This window comes from Alexandromys fortis, unplaced genomic scaffold (assembly GCF_014885135.2).
Source record: "Alexandromys fortis isolate MF-2015 unplaced genomic scaffold, M_Fortis_MF-2015_v1.1 scaffold_21, whole genome shotgun sequence".
Lineage (NCBI taxonomy): Eukaryota > Metazoa > Chordata > Mammalia > Rodentia > Cricetidae > Alexandromys > Alexandromys fortis.
This window is the reverse complement of record NW_026067905.1, coordinates 6,453,343-6,475,328: the sequence shown is the minus strand read 5'-3', so window position 1 is coordinate 6,475,328 and position 21,986 is coordinate 6,453,343. Positions and strand designations below refer to the sequence as shown.

Sequence of the window (21,986 nt, the reverse complement as noted above, 5' to 3'; positions counted from 1 at the left end):
TGGTGGTGGTGGTGCACGCCTTTAATCCCAGCACTTGGGAAGCAGAGGCAGGTGGATCTTTGTGAGTTCGAGGTCAGCCTGGTCTACAAGAGCTAGTTCCAGGATAGGCTCCAAAGCTACAGAGAAACCTTGTCTCGAAAAAAAAGAAAGGAAAAGAATAGAAGGGGAGACCAGGTCTTCCCAGGCTCATGTTATAGCTGCTCTTATTGAGTCTAGACTAGAAATCACCATGTGCGCCAGGGCCTAGACCGTGCCTTGGTAGCCATCTGAGGGCTACGTTCAGGCCCTCTCCTGTTGCAGAGCTCTGCCCACTCTAGAACTGCCTCTCTCGGATTAGATGGGTCGCAGTGAACGTACCTAGGACTCATTCTGTTTAGCTCAAATGGCAATGTAAACATTTTAAAATGGTCCGAGGAGACTTCCGGGAGCAGAAGCGTGCTCAGGTCACGCGCCTGGTCAGGAGGGCAAGGGCAATGGGTGTGAGATCCTGGTTGGGCGCCACGCCCTGGAGCTGCCAGGGAAAAAGGTGGTGGCCAGCTGGGCCGGAGGGGCGTGGCTATGGCGGGGCGTGGCTATGGCGGGGCGGGGCTCGGGGCGGGCACTTGGCAGGAAGAAGGTAGGCTGATGCGGAAGGCGGCCTTAGCCCGAGTTGGTTGTTGGCGGTTTTCACGATGGCCGTGCACTGTCGGGGCTCAGAACTCGGTAAGGGCCGGTGGGAGGCGCTCCCTGCTTCCCTGGTCGCGTGCTCGGGGTGGAGCGGGGACGCCTAGGGCGGTCCCTGGCGGGCAAAGAACTGAATCAAGGCAGAGGACGTTCCTGCTGTCTGGCACTTTGCAATCTTACCCTTTAAGCAGAAGCAAGGAAGGTTAGACCTTCCCACTTTCTAGCTGGGTGGTCGCAAAGAGAACAAACCGCAGAGAAAATCCTGACAGAGTACTGCTGGATCCACGTAGCTGTACCCCAAGTTAGCTGCGCTGGTGGGAGAGTTGTCATAACCTGCTTAAAGTGATTTTAGATGGCTTTCAAAATGTCCCTTTTAAAACCGCGTTTCATCTTACTGATAGTAGTTTAGATATTGCTGGGAAAGAAAACTTAAAAATCTGTTATTCAAACGTAGCAAAGAGGTAACCGAGCCAAATGCGAATGATCTAACTTTGTGTAACAGTTTTACATCCTGGATCCTCTTAGTCGTGTGGTTTTAGGTAAATTACTCACTTTGTGCTTAAGCATCTTTACTTGTAAAAGTTATTAGGAAGCTACTGCTTGTCTGAAGGCGGTTCGGATATTGCGAGGATACCGTAGCCTCTGGTCGATTTCGCTGTACTTAGTGTTGAGTATGTAATAGTATTAAACGAGTGCAGGAAGTTCTGCTTGTAGGGGCTGACTTTGAGAAAGTGGCTGTCAGTGATACACATGGCTACTTTTTTCCCTTTAAAAGGGCTTTGTTTGAACAGTCTAGACATGAAGTGTTAACAGTTTTTCCTGAATGGAAAGTGGTAAGCCTGCTTAGCAGCTAGTTCCTGTACCAGGCTTATTTCATTCCATTCCCTGCCCTCCATCGGATGATGCCTTCGACTTTAGTTCTATCCCTGAAATGTAAACTTTAGCAATGGCTGAACTCAGGCTGAGCATACCCTGAATTGGAAGATCCTTGAAGATGGGGGTAAGGGGTGAAGGTGGGGTGTGTCCCCGTCTGTGCACATGTGGAGGGGATAACATAATTTCCCCAAACATTTACTTTAAAGCTTCACATTTTCCTTTCAGGAGATGCGGTTAAACCATTTTCACTTCTTTGTTTTTGAGACAGGGTTTCTGTGTGTAGCTTTGACTGTCCTGGGACTGGCTCTGGATATCAGGCTGACCTCAAACTCACCAAGATCCTTCTCCTTCTGCCTCTGCCTCCTGAGTGCTGGGGTCAAAGGCCTGCGTCACCATTCCCGGCTCATTTTTCACTTTCGTAATTCATAAGTTCAGACTGGGCACCACGACAGATCTTTTCTGTTGTAAAAGGTGACCGGGCTGCTTTTTGTCCTGCCCAGCTCCCGGCTGCCCAGCTAGCTTTACCCAAAATAATTACATGGAAACTGTGTTCATTTAAACACTGCCTGGCCCATTAGTTCTAACCTCTTATTAGCTAACTCTCACATATTAGTTTAACCCATCTCCATTAATGTGTATTGCCACTTGACTGTGGCTTACTGGCGTGAGTTTAACCAGCGTCCATCTTGGTGAGGAGAGCCTTAGTGGTTGTCAAATTTCCCTTCTTCCCAGCATTCTGTTCTGTCTACTCTGCCCACATTAAGGGCTGCCGTATCAAAAGGCCAAGGCAGCCTCTTTATTCAACCAATGAAAGCAACACACAAAGAAGGACTTCCTACACCACTTTTCTTAAAAAGCCATTAAAAAGTACCTCTCATTTGTTGAAGAGTAACAGGGTAGACAGAAATGGCTGCCATATGAAATGTGCTCTTATGCCCCCATGTAAAGGTTATATTTTTCTTACTATTTTTGTAGGTTAATGCTATACCTGCAGTGGCATTAACTGTTAGGAATGACAGCTTTAATATAAACTGCTCAAGTAAATCACATGAACTATATATATAGATCCTAGGGAAAAATTGCTCTCTATTAATTTCAGCATTGCTTTAATTGATGATTTTTGCTGGTTGAAGGCACTTTAATATTTTTATTGAACACTGTTAATTTTTAAAAGAAATTAACTTCATTTAAACACATTTTATTACAAAAATTTTAGAAAGTGCAGTTATCACCAGAAAGATAGTAGAATTCATTAATCAAAGATTTTTTCTTTTAATTTTATGTTCTTGTTTTGCCTGTGTACCCTATGCTTGCAATGCCTGTTGAGACCAGAAGAGGGCGTCCAATCCCCTGGGATTGATGTTTCAGATAGTCAGGTCCTTTGGAAGAGCAACAAGTGCTCTTAAGTGATGAGACATCTCTCCAGCCTTTAATCCGGACATTTATTTATCTACTTTGTGTGTGTGTTGGGGCATGCCTATACCACTGATCACCTCTGGCGGTCAAAGTGCAGCCTCCAGAGTCGGCTCACCTTCCTCCATTTGCCACCTAGGATTCAAGCTTGACCCTAAGTGTCTTTACCCACTGAGCCATCTGTATTGAGCAACTTGGTTTATATGACGAGAGCTCTTGCAAGGAACGTTGCTTCGCAGCCTAGCATGTGTCCGTGTGAAAGTTCTCCAGTGTGGATGCTGTGATTGTGTTAGAAGATGGAGGCAGGCCCAGCCATCGGAATCTGGTGGTCCTCCATGCCAGCTGCCTCTGCTAATTACTGTTAGCATGTTCTAGGCTTTTCTGACTTTGCCTTAAAATGTAGGTGTCCATAAACATGGCTTTCCTTTAGCTCCCTGAGTAACCTAGGCAGATGGAGGACCCTCACAATGAGGAATAAACAACTTCCTCTTTGGGGGACTTGTCCGTACAGCTGGGTTCTGTGTGTGGACTTGTGCTGTGAGTACCGCGTCTTCCTAGTTTTGGCTGTCATTCAAAGGCAGTTTGACGACTTCTCTATTTACAATATCTCACACTTACAAGGGTGGTGGATAGTGGCTTTGTCTTAGGGTTTCTATTGCTGTGACCGACCATAACCAAAAACAAGTTGAGGAGGAAAGGGGTATATTTCCCAAGTCAGGACAGGATTCAAACCAGCTGGGAACCTGGCGGCAGGAGCTGATGCAGAGGCTGTGGAGGGGCTCTGTTTATTGGCTTGCTCCTCGTGGCTTGCTCAGCATACTTCCTTAGAGAACCCAGACCCTCCAGCTCAGGGGTGGCAGCACCTCAGATGACTCTAGCTAATGGCATTTTGACATAAAGCTAGCCTGCCTGATCTTCCTTTCAAATTTGGGCATCTTTGGAGGCTTCTGGAAAGTGGGAAACATTTTAGTGACAGCTTGCTGTATGTCTGTCTGTTTCTGTTAAGGGAAAAATTTCAAAAAGATCTTGAGAGGAAATGGGGACGGCTTAACAGATACTTATATTACCAAGAGATGGATATATCCACAATTGTGGTTGTTTGATACAGAAAGCAATCTTGGGGGCTGGAGAGATGGCTCAGGCGTTAAGAGCATTGCTTGCTCTTCCAAAAGTCCTGAGTTCAGTTCCCAGCAATCACACTGTGGCTCACAACCATCTGAAATGAGATCTGATGCCCTCTTCTGGCCTACAGGCAGAATATTGTATACATAAAAAAAAAAAAAAGCAATCTTGGTATAGCCCATAGGGACACATGGCTGAAATCAGCGTAGCTCTGATCAGCCACTTTCTCTAGAAGCAGGGAGCTCTGGAACTCCACCCCTGCCAGCAGCACCCTGGCAGGAAGTCCCCTTCGTTTTTATTCCACAAAGGCGGTGATTATATCTTTTTCCCATTTGCTGTGGCCCAACTTCATAGTCTTCAGATTGGCTTTTTTTTTTTTCAAACTTTCTTTTAGTTTATTATTTGTGTCTTCACATCATGCTCCTGCTCCCACCCATCACCTCCCGCCAATAGAAATAAAATAAAATTTAAGAGGAAAAAAAGGCAAAAAAAGGAAGAAAGAGAAAACCTCATCATGGAAGCTGCCTTATAATACAGGGAGTCACGTGGTAAACCCCTTTATCCATACATTTTTACATACAGGCCTTCATCCCAAACCATCAGTGGTCTGGTTCCAGGCTCCTGGTCTCTGCTGTGCCATTAACACTGGCTGGTTTTGTTTTTATGTGGATGGGTGTTTTGCCTGCACACACATCTGTATGTATACCATGTACATTCCTGGTAATCCCCTTGGAAGCTGGAACAGGTCATCACCGTCTGTCCCTGGAAGTGGCTGGATATTTTTTTGTAATATTTATTTATGTATATGAGTGATCTATCTATATGTACACCTCCTTTATGCCATTATAGATGGTTGTGAGACACCATATGATTGCTAGGGATTGAACTCAGGACCTCTGGAAGAATAGCTAGTGCTCTTAACCGCTGAGCCATTTCTCCAGCCTGTGGCTGGAGCTTTAGAAAGTAGTAAGCCACCATGTGGGTGCTGGGCCTAGAACTCTGGTCCTCTGCAAAAGCAGCCAGTGTTCTTAAACCCCACCAGTGGAAAACAAAATCTGAAACAACAACAAAGACTGTAAATGTGATATCAACTTATCTTTCATTTATCTTTTTTTGTTTGTGGATTTTTTTTGTTTGTTTTTGAGATGGTTTTTTTTTTATTTTTATGATCTGTTGTTGGGAGTTTTATCTACATGTGTGTTTGTGTACCACATGGGTACTTGGATCCCCTGGAACTTGCATTGCACACAGTTGTGAACTGACACGTGGGTTCTGGGAATTGAATTCAGGCCCATGCCCTTAACTGCAGAGCCATCCTCCAGACCCTGAGATGGTCCAGTTTGGCCTAGAACTCTTTGTGGTTGAGTGTGACCTTGAACTCCCAGTCCTCCTGCCTCTACCTCCCAAGTGCTAGGATTATAGCATGCCTGCTTTAGCCTAGCGATGAAATGAGTTACAGTTAACAGAACAGTCTGGTTCCTGTGTATCTATGTATTTCCCTTTTGTTTTTATAGGCACTTGTGTAAGAATTAGGGGCCCAGGGAGCTCATTTCTTCTTTCCTGTGTCTGGACTCAGGTCTGTTGTTTGCATGGTGTTTTCTTTACCTGCTTGGACTCCCATGCCCCACGCTGGACTTGTGCCCTGTCCCAAATGTGGTGGTTCAAATGTCTATCTTGTGCACCTCCTTTCTTGTCTGTACCCTGGTGGTTTAGGGCAGTTGTCTAAGGAAAAGCGGAGAAAAAGCCAAGGTGCACTTTAAGATCTGTATCTGGATGCACAGATGTTTGGAGAGTCCTGTGCAGAATGCTGGTGTTCTGTGGCTTGTGAACATCTTGCCCCAGGGAATGTATCCCAGGGGCAGCCTGGCCTGCTCTCTGATCTCTCAGAGCAGGCAGGTCACTCGGGTGTTTGCCTGGCATGTCTGAAGCCCTAGGCTTAGTTTCAGCACTGCAATGTGATCCCAGTTCTAGGAGGTGGGGGCTAGAAGATCAACAGTTTAGTGGCCAGCCTGGGATTCATGAGACTCTGTCTCAAAATTAAACTAAACAGAACCGCCACCGACAAAATTGTATTCAAGGGGGGCACAGTAAAGAAACTGCCAGCATGATCGCTCTCCTATTAGGCCGAAGGTTTTTTTTTTTTATTGTGAATAAGGGAGAGAGAATACCCAGAGGCATCTGGGAGAGTCTAGAGCAGAGAGAAGAGAAAGCAGACTGGACGTGGCCAGGGCTGGGAAGCAGGAGAGAACAGTGGAGATGCTGAGATTGCCAGAGATAGAGAGCAGAGCAGAGGAGAGAGCAAGGGATGGGAAGAGCACGGGAGACAGTGGCGAGCAAGAGAGAACAGTGCAGTAGCTGGGTTACAGGAAGGATGAGTAACCCTGGCGAGGGAGGCCAATGACAGAGGAGGGGGTGAGAAGGTTAGGGTGCTAGCTTGGACCTTGGGATATTGAGGGAGCCTGGAGGCCAGCAAGGCTTTGATATTCTGTGAGCTGTATGTCCCTTCTGCTAGAGGTGTGGGAAATGGCTCCTTTTGGAGGACAGAAGACGTGTTTAATAAGTTCCTGAGGAATGCTTTCTTTTATCTAACTGCTGGACATCCTTCTGTAGTCCAGCTTGAGCTCATTTCTGGACATCTTGACTGGCCGAGACCTGCCAAAGAGACTTGGGAACCTCAGGAGGACAGGAAGGGATGGAGTGTGGGCTTCCTCCACAAGGCTGTTTCTCTGGGGATGATTTGTGCATAGGAATGGGGAGACAGCAGTCTAAGAGTCTTCTTCAAACACAGAAATCCAAACGTTCAGATTTCTTGTGTATCTTATTCTGCTAGAGTGCATATGGCTAATATTTTGAAGAAGACAGAAATGCTCTAATTCTGTATATGGGTCATTCAGTCAGGATGGTGACTGTCCATTTCTAAATTTTTAGGGGGGAAAACTTTTTTTGATTTTGCTTTTGAAATCTGCTCCATTTGTTTGTAAGTGCACACATCAAGACTGTCTTTTATTATTCTGGTACTGTTTTGATAAACAGAAAACTATAAAATAATAATTGGAGTTTGTTGTGTAATTAAATAATTAAAAGTCCTCTGTGGGACCTGCTATGCCTAAACACATTTTTTATAAACGTATCTAAGCCCCGTGGATTTTAATTATTAGGAGGAAAGACAAACTTCAAGCCCTCATTGAAAATGGGCTGCCTCTGCCTGCAAAGAAAGACTACTAAATGAGGCAGCAGACAGAGCCCTTGAGGACGCGATTGAAACATGTCACTAGAAATGGTTTAAGTGTAGAGTTCTGGCCCTTTTAAAACACTGTCGCTTGAGGATTGGGTCACCTTGAAATGTGTTCATCTTTGAATTAAAGGCATGAAAAGGCACTTTGAAACGTTTCAGGAGACTTTGTTGTGTGCTGTGAGCCTCTGTGGGTGTACCTCTCCTCCGCCCGCCTCGCTGAAACCGTTAGTTCCCTGGAAACCAAAGTGGCCGCCAGAGGAGGATAAATGTTTAATCTCCACGCCAGCAGCCGTACATAGTTCTTAAAATGCTGAGACGCTCACATCCCAACTCCTTGCTCTTTGTGTCTCTGGCTTCGCTCCACAGAAATGGCAGGCAGAGGAGTAGCTGCTGGTAATTGCTCTCTAAAATGACTCCGCGTGGATGGTGCCGGGGTTGTTTTGGACTCTAGTTAATGATGCCAAGTCGTGGTCTTTAAAGGAAGGGAAAAATACTGAAATGGTCTGATTAGAATCCCGATTCCAATGAGCTTTCCGGTAGAATACCTAGGGGACCTACTTATGTCCTCGCAGTTCAGAGTAGCGCAGTTCGTTCAGATACCTAGTGTGGGCCGGGAAGTGGCTCAGCGAAGAAAAGCCGGGACACAAGGAACCTGCCTGAAAACCCCGCAGGCTTGTGTCTGTAACCCCAGCGCTCCTACTGTGTCATGGCAGATGGGGACAGGGCACTTGCCCAGAAACCCAAGCGCTGTCCTTAAGAGTTTAGCATGGCAGAAACAAGCACCTGCTTCAAGGCAGAAGGAGAGAGCCAACTGTTCTCCGGCCTCCCCACTGAGCCACTGTACACATGTGCCTACACACACACACACACACACCCCCACACACACCCCTCATTGGAAAAGATGAAAATGCCTGCAGTTTAGCAGGGCTTTCTATATTTTGTTATGAATGTTTGAAATGGTTTGACTAGCCCAGGCTAACCTGGAGTTTACGCCCTTCCTGCCTCAGCCTCCTGGCTGCTGAGATTACAGGCCAGAGCCACTACACCGGACACTGGAGACATTTTTGAACAGTAGAAAATCAATTGCTTGAACACAAGCAGTCCCAGGGCTGAAGCAATCATCTGATAACAGAGACAATTCTTTGGCGACTTAAGTGGCAAGTAGCGTGTACGATGCGGTTAATACCAGTCAGAATGGCAGTGTGTCTCCTGTGTGCCCTGCTGCAAATGGCACTAACTGGAAGACTTCTGGGCTTCTGGCACTTTGGATCAATACTCTGGGCCAAGGATGACATGAAGTATGAGAATTAGACTTGTCCATAAAAGGGCCTCACACCTTGTGGGAACTCTCTGTGTCTCTCTTGTTTATCTGCTCTTAAAACAACTTTTCATTTGTTGAGTAATTTATCAGTGTAGAAAAGAATGGGTCTTGTGGTGCTATTTGCATATCTGGGTGTCGTCGTACCAAGTCACCCTCTCTTATGTCCCTTTGCCCTCATTACTGTTCCCTTTCCGCAGCAGGCCAACCTGAAACCAGGCACCCTTTAATGGTCATCAGAGAATCTCTGTTGGCTGCGTATGTTTTCCTGGATGCACTGAAGTTTCTCTGTGAAGGACAAAGGTGGCCTTAACCTCGAACAGGGACTTCTCTACCTGGTTTGTCCTTTCTTAACTTGTAAGGCCAGGGCACTTGGTTTGAGGTATACCATGGGACAGTGGTCTTGTACCCTGTAAAGATTTGTCACTTGTATTGGTTTAATAAATTGCTGATTGGCCAGTAGCCAGGCAGGAAGTATAGGCGTGGTGAGCAGACTAGGAGAATTCTGGGAAGAGGAAAGGCTCAGCCTGCAGTCGTCACCCAGACACAGAAGAGGCAAGATGAGAAGGCCTCACTGATAAAAAGGTACCAAGCCATGTGGCTAACACAGACAAGAATTATGGGTTAATTTAAGATGTAAGAGTTACTTAATAAGAAGCCTAAGCTATTGGCCAAGCTATGTTGTAATTAATATAGTTTCTGTGTTGTAATATGAGCGGCGGGGCTGCGTCCCCAGCACCCCGGCCGCCTGCTAGCTTATGCCCGAAATAACAACACACAAACTGTATTCATTTAAACACTGCTTGGCCCATTTCTATCTAGCCTCTTCTAGGCTAATTCTCACATATTAATTTAGCCCATTTCTAATCATCTGTGTAGCACCGCTAGGTGCGCTTACCGGGAAGATTCTAGCCTACGTCCATCCTGGGTCGGAGCTTCATCGCATGTGTCTCTGAGAGGAGCTATGGAGTCTCTGAGCTCACTTCCTCTTCCTCCCAGCATTCTGTTCTGTTTACTCCTCCCACCTATGTTTTAACCTATCAGGGCCAAGCAGTATTTTTTATTGCTTAACCAATGAAATCAACAGATTGGTATATGACACTCCCACATCATTTCTGTGTGATTATTTTGGGTCTGAGCAGTCTCAGTGTACAGACATGTGCTCTTGTGGTGGCGGATGTTGATAATGGAGGAAGTAATGCTTGTGCGGACATGGGCATCTTTGTGACCTCTGCTCTGTTTTTGAAAACCTAAAGCTACTCTAAAAACCCTCTTCAAAACAAGACAAAAAACAACATATAATCTCTGAGACTTCGAGAATCTCTCAGGAGCCATGTGTTCTCTTCAGTGGCTGTTCACACAGCCGTGGTTGTGCTTAAGTCTCCCTATAGACTTCCCCTTCCTTGTCTGGCTGGCGCAAGTCTCTCGGCTTTCAAGCCTAAGTTTCAGCGACACAGAACTGCATTGCCCTTCTCTCTAGGTATCTCATAAATGTCAATGTTTGTTGTTTTCCTTAGTTGCTCTCTACCCTATTTTTTGAGACAGGGTCTCTCACTGGACCTGGGTTTCACCATTTTGCCTAGACTAGCGGGGCAGTGAGATCCAGGAAGTCTCCCGCCTTTGCCTTGAGTAGGATTCCTCAGCACACGTGGTTGCAGGTGCATGACAGCACTGTTGTCTTTTATGTGGATGCTGAGAGTCTGGACCGCACTTTGCTGACCGACTGAGGCGTCTGAGCACAGAGCCTTTATTTTGTGTTTATTGCTCTGCCTGACAGAGCATTGATTATAGTTGTAACGTCTGCTTCCACTCAGTCCTCCCCTCTCTGCTAGTCCCAGGCATGCTCATTCTGTGACAACTACAGCACATGGTGGTAAAACTGCGGTGGGTCCAGGACTTTTGGTCCCCTCCAGGAAAAGCTCCATTGCATTGAACTCCTTGTTTTTTGTTCTTTTTTGTTTCCTGGTTTTTTGAGACAGGGTTTCTCTGGGTAGTCTTGACTGACCTGGAACTCACTCTCTAGACCATGATGGCCTCGGACTCAAAGATCTGCGTCCCAAGTACTTGGTTAGAGACATGTACCACTATGCTAGGTTTGTTTTTATTCAAATAGAACAATTACATTTACTTTTCAGGTTTTTTTTAAATTTGGTTCCTTTATAATATACTTCCATTTCATATTAGGCATATAATCTTTATTTTTTTTTAAAAATGTGTGTGTGTGTGTGTATGTGTATTTGTGGTGGTTTGTGAGCACATGTGCAGGTGCCCACAGACACCAGAGGCATTGGATCCCTTGGAGCTGGAGACACAGGCAGTTGTGAACCTTCTGACATGGGTGCTGGGATTCAATCTCTGGTTCTCTAGAACAGCAGGACATACTCTGTTGACGATAAGTAACCAGACCAGCTCAAGAGCAACAGATATAATTTAATAATTTGAAAAGGGGCTACACTCACGCTACAAGAGTGGAAGGTCCGAAATCCAAAATGGTCCGGTGAGCACCGCGTAGAGAGAGCACGCACCTATCTACCCCTGTTTTTCTACCTGGGCTCCAGGCTGCCACGCCCTAGCCAGATGTGATTGGCTGAGCTTCCCCATCAATACTCTTAACTGCAGAGCCATCTCCCCAGCCCCACTGCAGGGATTATTTCTATGACTCCTTAGAAATAACTTCAGCTTGGGAATCCAGTGACCAGAGTTTCCCTTGTAGTGCTGGCAGACACTGTGTGACCTTGAACTTGTAATTGAATCTCTGGTTTTCAGTGCCCTCAATCTGTATTTCTATCCTAGAAGATTAACTTAGGTCACCCCCCAACTTGATGAGTGATGCCTGCTTCTTTATTTTCCTCTGAAATATCAGACCTCACAATCCCCAGTCACCGTCTCCAGTCGGCATTCTTGGTCTCCTGGGATACTCTCCTGGTCCCCAGTGTGTGTATGTGGTAGCGACGTTTACCTTCCTGAGGGTAGACTCTGGGTTTGCTCGGCCTCTCTATCTCTCCCACCACATAGAACACTGCCTTTCATGACACAACTTCGTGTGTGTGCCCAGAGTCCCATGTATTCCAGATGGACTCAAGCTCTGTGTGTAGCTGAGAAAGACCTCCAAGTTCAGATCCCCTCTTTGCCTCCCGAGTGCTGGGATTCCTATGTGCAGTGCATGCTGACATCAGACCCAGGCTTCCTGCACGCTAGGCAAGCATCCTACCAGCTGAGCTACAACCCCATCGTCCACCGCAGCCTCCTGGCTGGTGATGTATCCAGCTCAGCCATCGTCCTCCTTTTTATCGGTCACTGGGCCCCATTCCTGCTCCCCCACTTGCACACCACCGTCACACGAGCCCTGTACTCTTCAGGACATCATGGCCTTTGCTTTGACTTTGGGACACGCTGTCACTGTTCGAAACATCTAGGGACCTCGTCAGCTCTGCTAGTGGAGCTGTCACTGGCCTTGGAAGCTAAACTTGAAACCCCCACTTTTATGAACTTTCCTTCTGTCTTTTTCTTATTCTGGGGCTGGAACCAGGGCTTCCTGTAAACGAGGCAGGCATTCCACCTACTGAGCTTCGTCCTTGGCCCTTATAAAGACTCTCAAAGCTAAGCAAGAGAAAATTACTTTAAAATTTAACTATTTTTGTATTTAGCTCTTGGGTAAAGTGGGGAACATTCTGTGGGTACACAAATGAAAACATGTGGGCCACCCCGTTTTAATTGTTAGCTGAACTTCAGCCAGCTGATGTTAAGGATGACCCTGGGTGTGTGTGTGTGGAGTTTTGTTTTGGGGTGCACCAGCGTTTTGTCACCCTATATTCCACCCCTCGGTAACCGTGTGGGAGGATAATAAATGTTCAGTTCCCACCAAAGGGTGAAACTCTGACAGTCTAAAGAGCTACTTTTCCTTGAAGAAACCAGGAAAGGCTGTTAAGAAAGAAATGACAATTGGTACAGCTTAGCATATGTAACTAAAGGGAGTGCTGGCGTGGGGGACCCTACCTGCTCTCCTCTCTGGAGCTGACATTCTGACTGGCTGCTCTTCTTTGCACAGGCAAAGGACTTTCCCCCTTCAGCTTTCTGTCTCCGTGCCTGTTAAACCCAGCCTCGCAGACCAGAGCAGGTTTCTCTGTGAGTGTGGAACAAAACCCAGCTGGTCACATGACTCCCCCCCCCCCCCACCTTGGGGTTCCCTGGGTCAGTGGGGCTGGCAGCTGGGAGCCGGCATCCTTTCAGTCACTGTCACAATAGCACAAGGGGACTTCTGAGCGACCATGTCTAATCACTTCTTTTGGAGGGGCAGCGCTTTAAGGTTTCTGGTGATTGTCACAGAGCATCTGAAAGCTCAGGGAACCAGCCTGCCTGGTTAAAACCTATGCCACAAAGAACTTACTTCCTCCTAAGGAGAGCTGGGGAAGATCAGGTACTTCAGGAAGCAGTGTTTTGAATCAGCACCCAGCAGGTGGCGATTCCCACTCTAATCCAGTCCAAGAACAGACACTCCCAGGCAGCCCTACAGTCACTGTGCTCAGGGCTGCTTGGTTTGTTTGGGGAAATATTTTTCCCTCAAGCCCTGTGCTCTTGCAGTCAGGACTTTAGCTCAAGTTAGCTGCCTCAGTGTTGGAGGGGTAAACCTACAATCTAAACCCCTTCTGCCTGGGAGTGTGCTTTGGGTGTGTGAATGTCTGTGTGTGCATTCACATGTATGTGTGTACGCATATGTGTGTGTGCGCATGTGCAGGTGCATGTGTATGTGTGTGTGCATGTGTGCGTGTGTGCATATGTGTGTGTGTGCGTGTGTGTGTCTGTGCATCTGTGTATAGTTAAGCACAGATCAAGGCATTCCTGTAGAGCATGAGACTGGAAAGTTGATATCTACACAGCATTCAGTTATTTCTTGTAAGTCATAGGATAATGGAAGACATAAATGTGCGTCACATGTTCAGCCTTGTCTTTCAGAATGGTGCTGAGTTTGGTTTAAAGGACAATCTCGTACCCCAGTTTGAGAACTTGTTTGTGTGTTTGTAGACTCTCTGTTTAAACTTTTCTGTGAGTAAAATATATACTTTTGGGTGTTGGCTCAGTTAATTAAGTGTAGCCCCAGTCCCTGTTTTGAAAGGAAATTGGTGTATGTGTGTGTGTGTGTGTGTGTCTGTGTGTCTGTGTGTGTCTGTGTGTGTCTGTGTGTGGTGACGTGCATACTTGTGTATGAGTCTGTACTTTGATGTATTTAGAAGGATGCCGGAGGTTGACATCCGGTCTCTTGCTAGATCCTGCTTCATGTATGTCTTGAGACAGAACCTCTTCTCAGCTGACTGTTGGGCCTACAACACGTAGGCTTCGTCCTGACTCCTCCTCCCCAGTGCTGGGGTTACTGACTCATGCTGCCAGACTCAGCTTCTTATGTAAGTGCTGGGAATCTAAGCCTGAGTCTTGTTCCCAGAGATTGGGTTTTGAAATCCGATGGCCTAAGATCCTGATTCTTCTGACTATGTTCTTTGAGGCTTTAAGACATGGTGAATGAAAGCTCGGTTGTGGGTAGCCCTGGGCACGACAGGTAGGATGGACAGGTCCAAGCTGCCCAATGTGTGAGCAAGGAACTCCTTCCTTTATCCAAATACGTAGTGCTCTGGCCAGCAGGGTCAGAATAGGGAGCTGTGAACAAGGATGCGTGCTGATAGAAATAGACATGAGCTTGGGTGAGGGAGAAATCACATAGAATGCTGGGATGCGGTGGGAGTTCAAATTAGACATGTATGTAATACCTTCAAATGGGTTTGCTTTCCTTCATGTGGAAATAGGACTAGTGGTGGATATTGTGCGCCCCGCCTTCTAGGATCTTATCCACCTCAGTTTTTTTTTTTCTTGATCAGCAATTGTGTGCCTTTTACATTTCTATGATCAAGATACCTGGAAGAAACCACATAATAAACATCTTGGCTGGTCTTAAAGTTTACTGTACAGTGTAGAGGATATGACAGAGTGTCCTCTGTGGCTGCATGCTTGTGAGTTAGAGCCTGAAGCACGCACGGGTGCAGCCTTTGAAGGCCTGCCCCCTGTCCACTCTCTTTAGCCAGCCAGGCTCTACCTCCTTCCAAAATAGCTCTGTGAATTGGAGACAGAGCACTCAGAGCATAGACTTGTGGGGCACATTCACGATTCAAATCCCAAGGTTGAGTGTTTTTGAAAATTGGCCAATTTTCACATTGTAGTGTGTTTATTCAGCTAGATTCACTGGTGACATATTGTCACCTTTTAAGATAAATAGCCAGGGATTAGATAGTACATGTGTTCTTACTTCCTTTCTGTGGCTGTAAATACTCTAGAAGCAGCTTTGGGGAGGAAAAGGTTTATCTCAAATTACAGATTATAGTCCGCCATGGAGGAGATCTGGGTAGGACCTAGATTATAGTCCGTCATGGAGGAGGGCTGGGTAGGAACTAGGTTATAGTCTGTCATGGAGGATGGCAGGGTAGGAACTAGGTTATAGTCCGTCATGGAGGATGGCAGGGTAGGAGCTAGGTTATAGTCTGTCATGGAGGAGAGCGGGGAAGGACCTCAAGCAGGGACTAGAAGCAGAAACCATAGAGGATGCTACCTCACACAGGTCCATGCTCCGCCAGCTTTCTTTTGTAGCCCAGGACCATTGGCTAAGGAATATCTCCACCCACAGTGGACTGGGCCTCCTCCATCAATTAACAATCAAGACATTTCCCCATCTACTTGCCCACAGGCCATTCTGATCTTTATTGAGATTCCCTTCTTAGCTGAGGAGGCTGTGAGAAGTTGACAGTTAAGGCTACATAGGACATGGTTATTTGTAAACAGCAACTTTGGGGAGATACCTAAACAGATATGAATTTAAAATGTAAATTCTGAATATGAATTTTAATTAAAAAGTACTAGTGATTCTCAATTGATCAGTTAATAGCTCTTTGCTGGGAATGTAAGGTGTCGGGGTTAATATGAAGTTATAGCTGTTAGGAGACGTAAGATAATACCCTCATAAGACCTTATTCATAGTCCTATAGAAGATACTTCCATGGATCTTCAATTTAAAAGTGGTTGCTCCTGGGAGAGGTTATTAATTGCCATAAATTCATGGTGAAGAATCATGGCGGTTTCCTGAGATGAGATTTACTTGGGACACAGTGTGGTCAGAGCAGGGCCTTGAGCACCAGGTGCGGTCACACATCTCATGAAGAATAAGTGAAGATGTCTATGATCAATAATTTCTACCAGTGTGCTGAGTAATTTCTAGGGGTCACCCTTGCCTCAGTAGGCCATTGCTATTGCTAACCCTCCTCGGGGGTTTAAACAGGAGTTACAGTATTTTCACAGGATTAGTTTATGTAGGTTTGTTACATCATGTATCTTATCTTGCAGGACTTGCCAGCATTATTGAGATAGCAGCTTCATGCATGGTACCTGTTGGGTGGTAGCACTGGAGGCATATCACGGCCACCCTAGGAAACACCGTCCAGTCTCATTGTGGAGTCTTTGTGTGAAAGAGGCTTTCTCTGCCGCTCTGTGCTCCTACAACAGCCATCAGATCTTTCCAGAGGACTGAGTGTTGACTCTACCCAACAGGATGCCAGAGCTGAATTTTCAGCCACGCGAATTTCACTGTGGTATAATGATTCTCTCTCTGTCTCTGTCTCTCTTCCTTGCTCTCTCTCCAGAGTTTCTTTCTATAGCCCTAACCAGCCTGGAACTTGCTGTGTAGAACAGGCTGGCCTTGAACTCACAGAGATCTGTTTGTCCCTGCTTCTCAAGTACTGGGATTAAAGGATTGTACCATGAACTTGACCTGGCCACTCACCATATTTATGAACTTGGAAAAGCTCCAGTCAGTAATTTTCCTAGAGCACATTTGTGGGAAGATTCCATATTTAGGCTAGGGGTGTATCTCAGGGGTAGAGTGCTTGCCTTATATACCAATCTGCTGTATCAAGACAAAGCCACAGAAGCAACAAATCCTCCATGTTTGGAAACACAAACATGGTTTAGTAATTCTGTTACTACTGCTTTTTACATGGTCACTGGAATAGTCACGTGAAAATGAGCATATTTTAAATGGATCATTTATCTAGATGAAGGCCGTACTTTATGTAGTTATTAATCTTGTGCAGATGGGTTCAGTTCTTTAGACTCCATCTTGATGTAACAGGCAAGTTTTGAAGTAGCTGCCTTGCTTTTCAACAGGTTAAGTCTTTCTGTAGTCTGTTAGCACTTTGCTTTCTGAGGTGCATGCTTGCAGAATGTGCAGATTACAGATAATCAGTCTTCCTGAGCAATGGAAATGTACAATTACATTTTTTATTAAGCACACTTTTTGAGGCTGCTGGTAGGGGTGCATGTGTGTATTGGATATTAAAAGGCCTGGAGTAACTCCTTACATGCTTGCAGAGTAGATGGATGGTAAGAGCATGACCTTAGGTCGGTGGTGCTCACTCATACTTCATGCTTACACTTCCCACACTCTGTCTGCTTGACCCTGCTCAGTGGGGGTTTCGTACATGTTCGTCGCTTGTGTGATTGGGCTCAGGCCAGGGTATGTGTGTTGAATGTTTGTCCAGTGAAGGCTGGGATGGTGTCCTGGCCAACTGCTGTGACATCTTGTTCAGATAGCTGTTAAGTGCTGGTGTCGTTCCAGTTGATTATTTAGAGAGAAGGTTTTATGTGTCTCAGGACCCAAAGACGACTGTAGAATCCTGACCCTCCTTGTCACCTCCACGCTATGAGTGCTGGGGTGGCAAGCTTGCACCATCATGCCTGGCTTTATGCGGTACTCAGATCAAACCCAAGGGCTTCATGCATGTTGAACAAGGTGAGTTACATCTCTGCCTCATTCTTCTCGTGGGGCCCTCTGTTGAATGGCTCCTGGCTGTTTTTCTAGCTTGATCTTGCAGACTCTGTTCAGCTATGAGCCCTTAGCGCCCCTCCCTTTCTGCTCCAGTCACCGAAGTAAGTTGCCATTATCTATTTTCAAGTGAAAGGGTTCTAGTAAGAGCCGTGGCACCAGCTGGAAAATGCTGGGGGACTGCATTGATTTTGCCCGTGTGTGATGTCCCTTATTGTGTGTGATGTCCCATATTGTGCTTTCCCAGCCTTCTTCATGTCTGCGACTTTTCTGCATTTCCTATAGTTTTGGTTGGGAGCCTAGCCTCTAATGGCTGAACCATCTCTCTAGCCCTTTCTTGTGATTGGTCATACCTTTGCTATGCCACTGTGTTTCTCGCATCATTTAGCAAAGCAGTTGGCACTTAGGAAGAGCTGACTGGAGAGACAATAGGATCTGCTCCTGGGCACTCAGGTATGTTCCCCATTCTGCTAAGGAGCTGTGATGCTCGCTGTATAACCACAGCCAACAACTGTGGCTGCAGACTGGGGGGCTGGTCACTGAGTGATGTGGGATGTCCTTCTGTATATTTATTGGATAATGAATAAAGCTGCTTCGGCCTATGGCAGAGTAAAGCCAGGCAGGAAATCTGAATATATATTATATATAATATATATATGGAGAGAGAACGAGAGAGAGAGAGAGAGAGAGAGAGAGAGAGAGAGAGAGAGAGAAGAGAGGAGAGAGTGTGTAGGCGGAATAAAAAAGACACCATGTAGCTGTTGATGGAGAAAGGCTCCAGAACAGAACCTTACCCAGTAGGACACAGTCTTGTGGCAATATACAGATGAATAGAAATTGGTTAATTTAAGATGTAAGAGTTAGTTAATAAGAAGTCTGAGCTAATAGGCCAAACAGTATTGTAATTAATATAGTTTCTGTGTGATTATTTGGGTCTTGGGGGGCCAGGAAACGAATGTGCTGTCTCTGCCTACAACTGAGTGAACAATCCTCAGGATCCTGGGAGCAGTTGGACCTGAAAACCAGCTCAAGAACTGCCCAGAAGTTTCTAAAATAAGAGACTAGGTCCTTTCAGTGCTCAGATCACCCTCCTGGTGATACCTGATAAATGGAGAAAGGCAGTTTTCCAGAATGGCAGCTGACTATTGCAGGGCAGTGGCTAGCATCGTAAGGATGGATGGAGGATAAAGGGAGAAGGGAAAACCTCAAGCTCAAGATCTGATTCTGCCAGGCAGAGCAAGGCGCAAGATGGCAACCACTGTGCGACATGATGCGTGGCTCTCTTCTACTGTGATGATACCCCAAAAGGGTTGTAACCCATTTAGGTATGGATGCAAGACACTCCAGACATGACAGCTCGGTGGGAGAGGACAGACGTTTGGCACAGAGGCAGAACTGTGAGATCAAGTCAGTCTTTATCTTGGTACAGACCACCTACGTTGAGGTTGTTTGAAGGCTATATGAATTTATTCCTCAACCAGATTTGGACTGCTCCCTGTAGGCGAATGTGTGTTAGGTAGGAACTTGAGGGTAGGTGCAAATAGCAGAGGGAGCTGTATCGTTAGAAAGGTTCCGTCCAGGCTGGGCAGTGTCTGCTGCCTGGCTGTGGGTGTTTGGGTTCTTAACATCTGGATTCTCAGGACCAGTGTAACCGGCAGAGTAGTAGTTTTGTCTAGTGCCCAGAAAGTTCACAGTTGCCCTCAAACCCCTCCCCTTCCAAGGCTGATAGATGGGTGACTCTTGGAAGAAGACTCTTGATGGAGCTTACCTGCCCCCAGTTAAGGACAAGGCTCACAGCAAAGCTGATTTCGATATTTTTTGGGGCTAGAAACTGGTCAAGGTGATGTCTTCTCATTTACTGTGGAAGTTACATTTGAAATTAGCAGTAGCGTCCCGGTGTCTTTGTTTCTAGCCAGCCCATCCCTTTCCAAGGTGAGGGTCGACAGATCAGACATGCTCATGACATACTTCACCCATTTCAGTGACTGATAATTGCACTAACTTGCATCTAGTGGTGAGCTCTTTCTGTGTTGTACACCTGCACAGCTGGGAGGGTGTGGCTGATTCCTGGGAGGATGCAAATTAGACCTGAGAACAAACAATAGTGGAATAACAGACAGCTGTGTGGGCACAGCTAAGGAGAGTACTTGGGAACATGAAGGGGTGTTAAATACGCACATGCACGTTGGAAAGCGAGGCGCTTGGAGACAGTACTGGGAACAGGTTTAGGTGGAACCGTTAAAATGAATTGAAATTCTTCACTTCTGGAGAATGTTGTGTCTAATAATGTGTCATGATTTTTGTCCCTGAGGAACAGAGGCGAAGTCAGCTTGTTTCTCCTCATGGAGGGTTGTTATTTCATACTCATGGGTGAGGAACTATGTGAAGGACCCAAACAAATGAAAAATAAGGTGCTGGGGAGACTAAGAAGCCCCTCTGCCCACTGAGACTCAAATAAGAAAAATTAAAAAAAGAGAGAGACAAATATTTGAGAACAAGTTAATAACCGGCGGAGGGTCTGCATGTCACCAAAGTGACATTCTGAGAAAAACAGAATTTTGTCATCAGAAAGTGTGAGGAGGGCACGGCTGTCTTCCAATTATGGTTTCATGTCTGTTCTCCCCAAAGACCCGTGAACTTGAATCTCCTCATGGCCTCTGGAGCAGAGGAGTCTATGGTCCTGAGGAGAGTGTGTGTATTACAGTCGTGCATTTCTCCTGGTGAGGAGACGCTAAAGGGTACTTGAGTGGAATCGTAGGAGTTATAAAGGACATAACAAAGGTCACACAATCCTTTCTTCCCCAGACCCCATAATAGGAGAACAAGGGTTATTTGATGAAATTAAAGAGTAGCAAATGAAGTGCTAATAAAATGAGATTGTCACTTATATAATTCACTGCTATGGGAGGTCACAGAGGCAAATTCTGTGGCTGGATTAAATATGGGGCCGGGTAATTTTATGACCATTAATGATATTTTTTGCAGCCGAAGCTGATGCTGGGACAGGTAATTTCTGCTACATTCTCCAGTCGATGCCTCAGAGGGACCTGTGGCAAGTGGTTGCTTCAGTGTGAGCACTGGCCTCGTGGGCTGTACCCTCAGGTGGGGGATGCATTGCGTTGGAAGTTATTTTTTAAGGAGAATGTGCCCTAGCATCCCATCTAGACTTCCACCATTTTTCTCTCTTTGAGATCCAGAGTGCTTTGTGACCCGGGGAGGGTAAGATGAGCCAGTGTCTGAACTTGGAGAAGCCCTCATCTTACTTGAGTTCTACCCACTGTCACATACTTTGCTTGAGGTTTTAAACACCTATGGGAGGTACAGAGTTTAACACTGTCAGTGCTATTCCAAATCGAGGGTGGGCCTGACAGTACAAGGCAAAGTCACTTAGAGGAATGGAACACAAAAACACGCAACTTGTAAACATTAGAAAGGGTTCCTAAAGAAGGGGACCTCCCCTCCCCTTCCCTTTCCCTGGGGGAGGTTTCTTGTTCATTTCCCGGCCGCCCAGACTCCTGAAACAGTCACTCAGAAACTATTTGAAACACTGCATGGCCAATAGCTTAGGCATATTTCTGGCTACCTCTTATATCTTAAATTAACCCATCTCCATTAACCTGTGTATCGCCACGTGGCTGTGGCTTACCAGGTGAAAGAAGTTCTTTCTGGCATCTGTCTTCTGTGGGGCTACATGGCTTCTCTCTGACTCTCTCTATATATCTTTTCAAGCCTGGCTATATTCTGTTAAGCCATTGGCTGAAAGCAGTTTCTTTATTGACCAATAAAAGCAAGACATACAGAAGGACTTCCCACACCATTCCTCCTCCTTTCCTCTCTTTTCTGAGACCAGACTCTTGTAGTCTACACTGGGCTTGAATCTGCTATTTTGTCTGAGGATGACCTCATCCACATCCATCCTCCACATGCTAGAATTACAAGTGTTTCTCACTGTAGCTAGTTTACACTGTGGGCTTCTGGACTGCTAGTCAAGGACTTGACAACTGAGCTATGTTTTCAGTCCCTGGCCCGAGTCTTAGCAGGTGGTGGGAGTTCACTGCTCATACAAGGAACGAAAGGACATTCTAGGTCAAAGGAGCAGATAGGACACAAGATCCAGGGAGAGAACGTAAAACACCAAATCAGGAAACTATGGTTGTTTAGGAGCAGTGGAGCCCAATGCTAGACAGAAGGAAGGAGAGGGAAATGCCTGTGTGAAAGCCAAGGGATGGTGGACCCTTTGGGTTTATGTGAGATCTCCCACCAGCAGAGAACTCAGTGGGAGTGAAGAGTGAAGAGGAGAAAAGAGCCCCAGGTTGGCCGGCTTCAGCTTTTTGGGCATGAACCTTATGATTCTATACAATTCTTGGCTTTACTGCCCACCTGAGACAACCATGAACTTAATCACCCATAATAGTGGTCAATTGGTTGTTTTGTTTGTTTGTTTAAGCCTCCCCTCTATTTGGGTGGAGCCTGGCTCTTTTAAGTTTTAAAGGAGCCCTGTG

At 46.1% G+C, this 21,986-nt stretch overlaps 1 protein-coding gene across 2 annotated transcripts in view; it reads left to right on the top strand.

The window, feature by feature from the left end:
- The first annotated feature begins 595 nt into the window (after positions 1–595).
- Positions 596–21,986, top strand: part of Dera (deoxyribose-phosphate aldolase) — a 91,868-nt gene continuing 70,477 nt past the window's right edge. The window contains exons 1-2 of one of the 2 annotated variants that reach the window (XM_050135210.1): positions 644–702; positions 16,008–16,252. In XM_050135210.1, the coding sequence (XP_049991167.1) occupies positions 16,213–16,252 (40 nt within the window). In that variant the 5' untranslated portion in view covers positions 644–702; positions 16,008–16,212. Of the gene's footprint in view, positions 703–16,007; positions 16,253–21,986 lie in introns of both variants that reach the window. The other variant, XM_050135211.1, reaches the window with a different exon arrangement.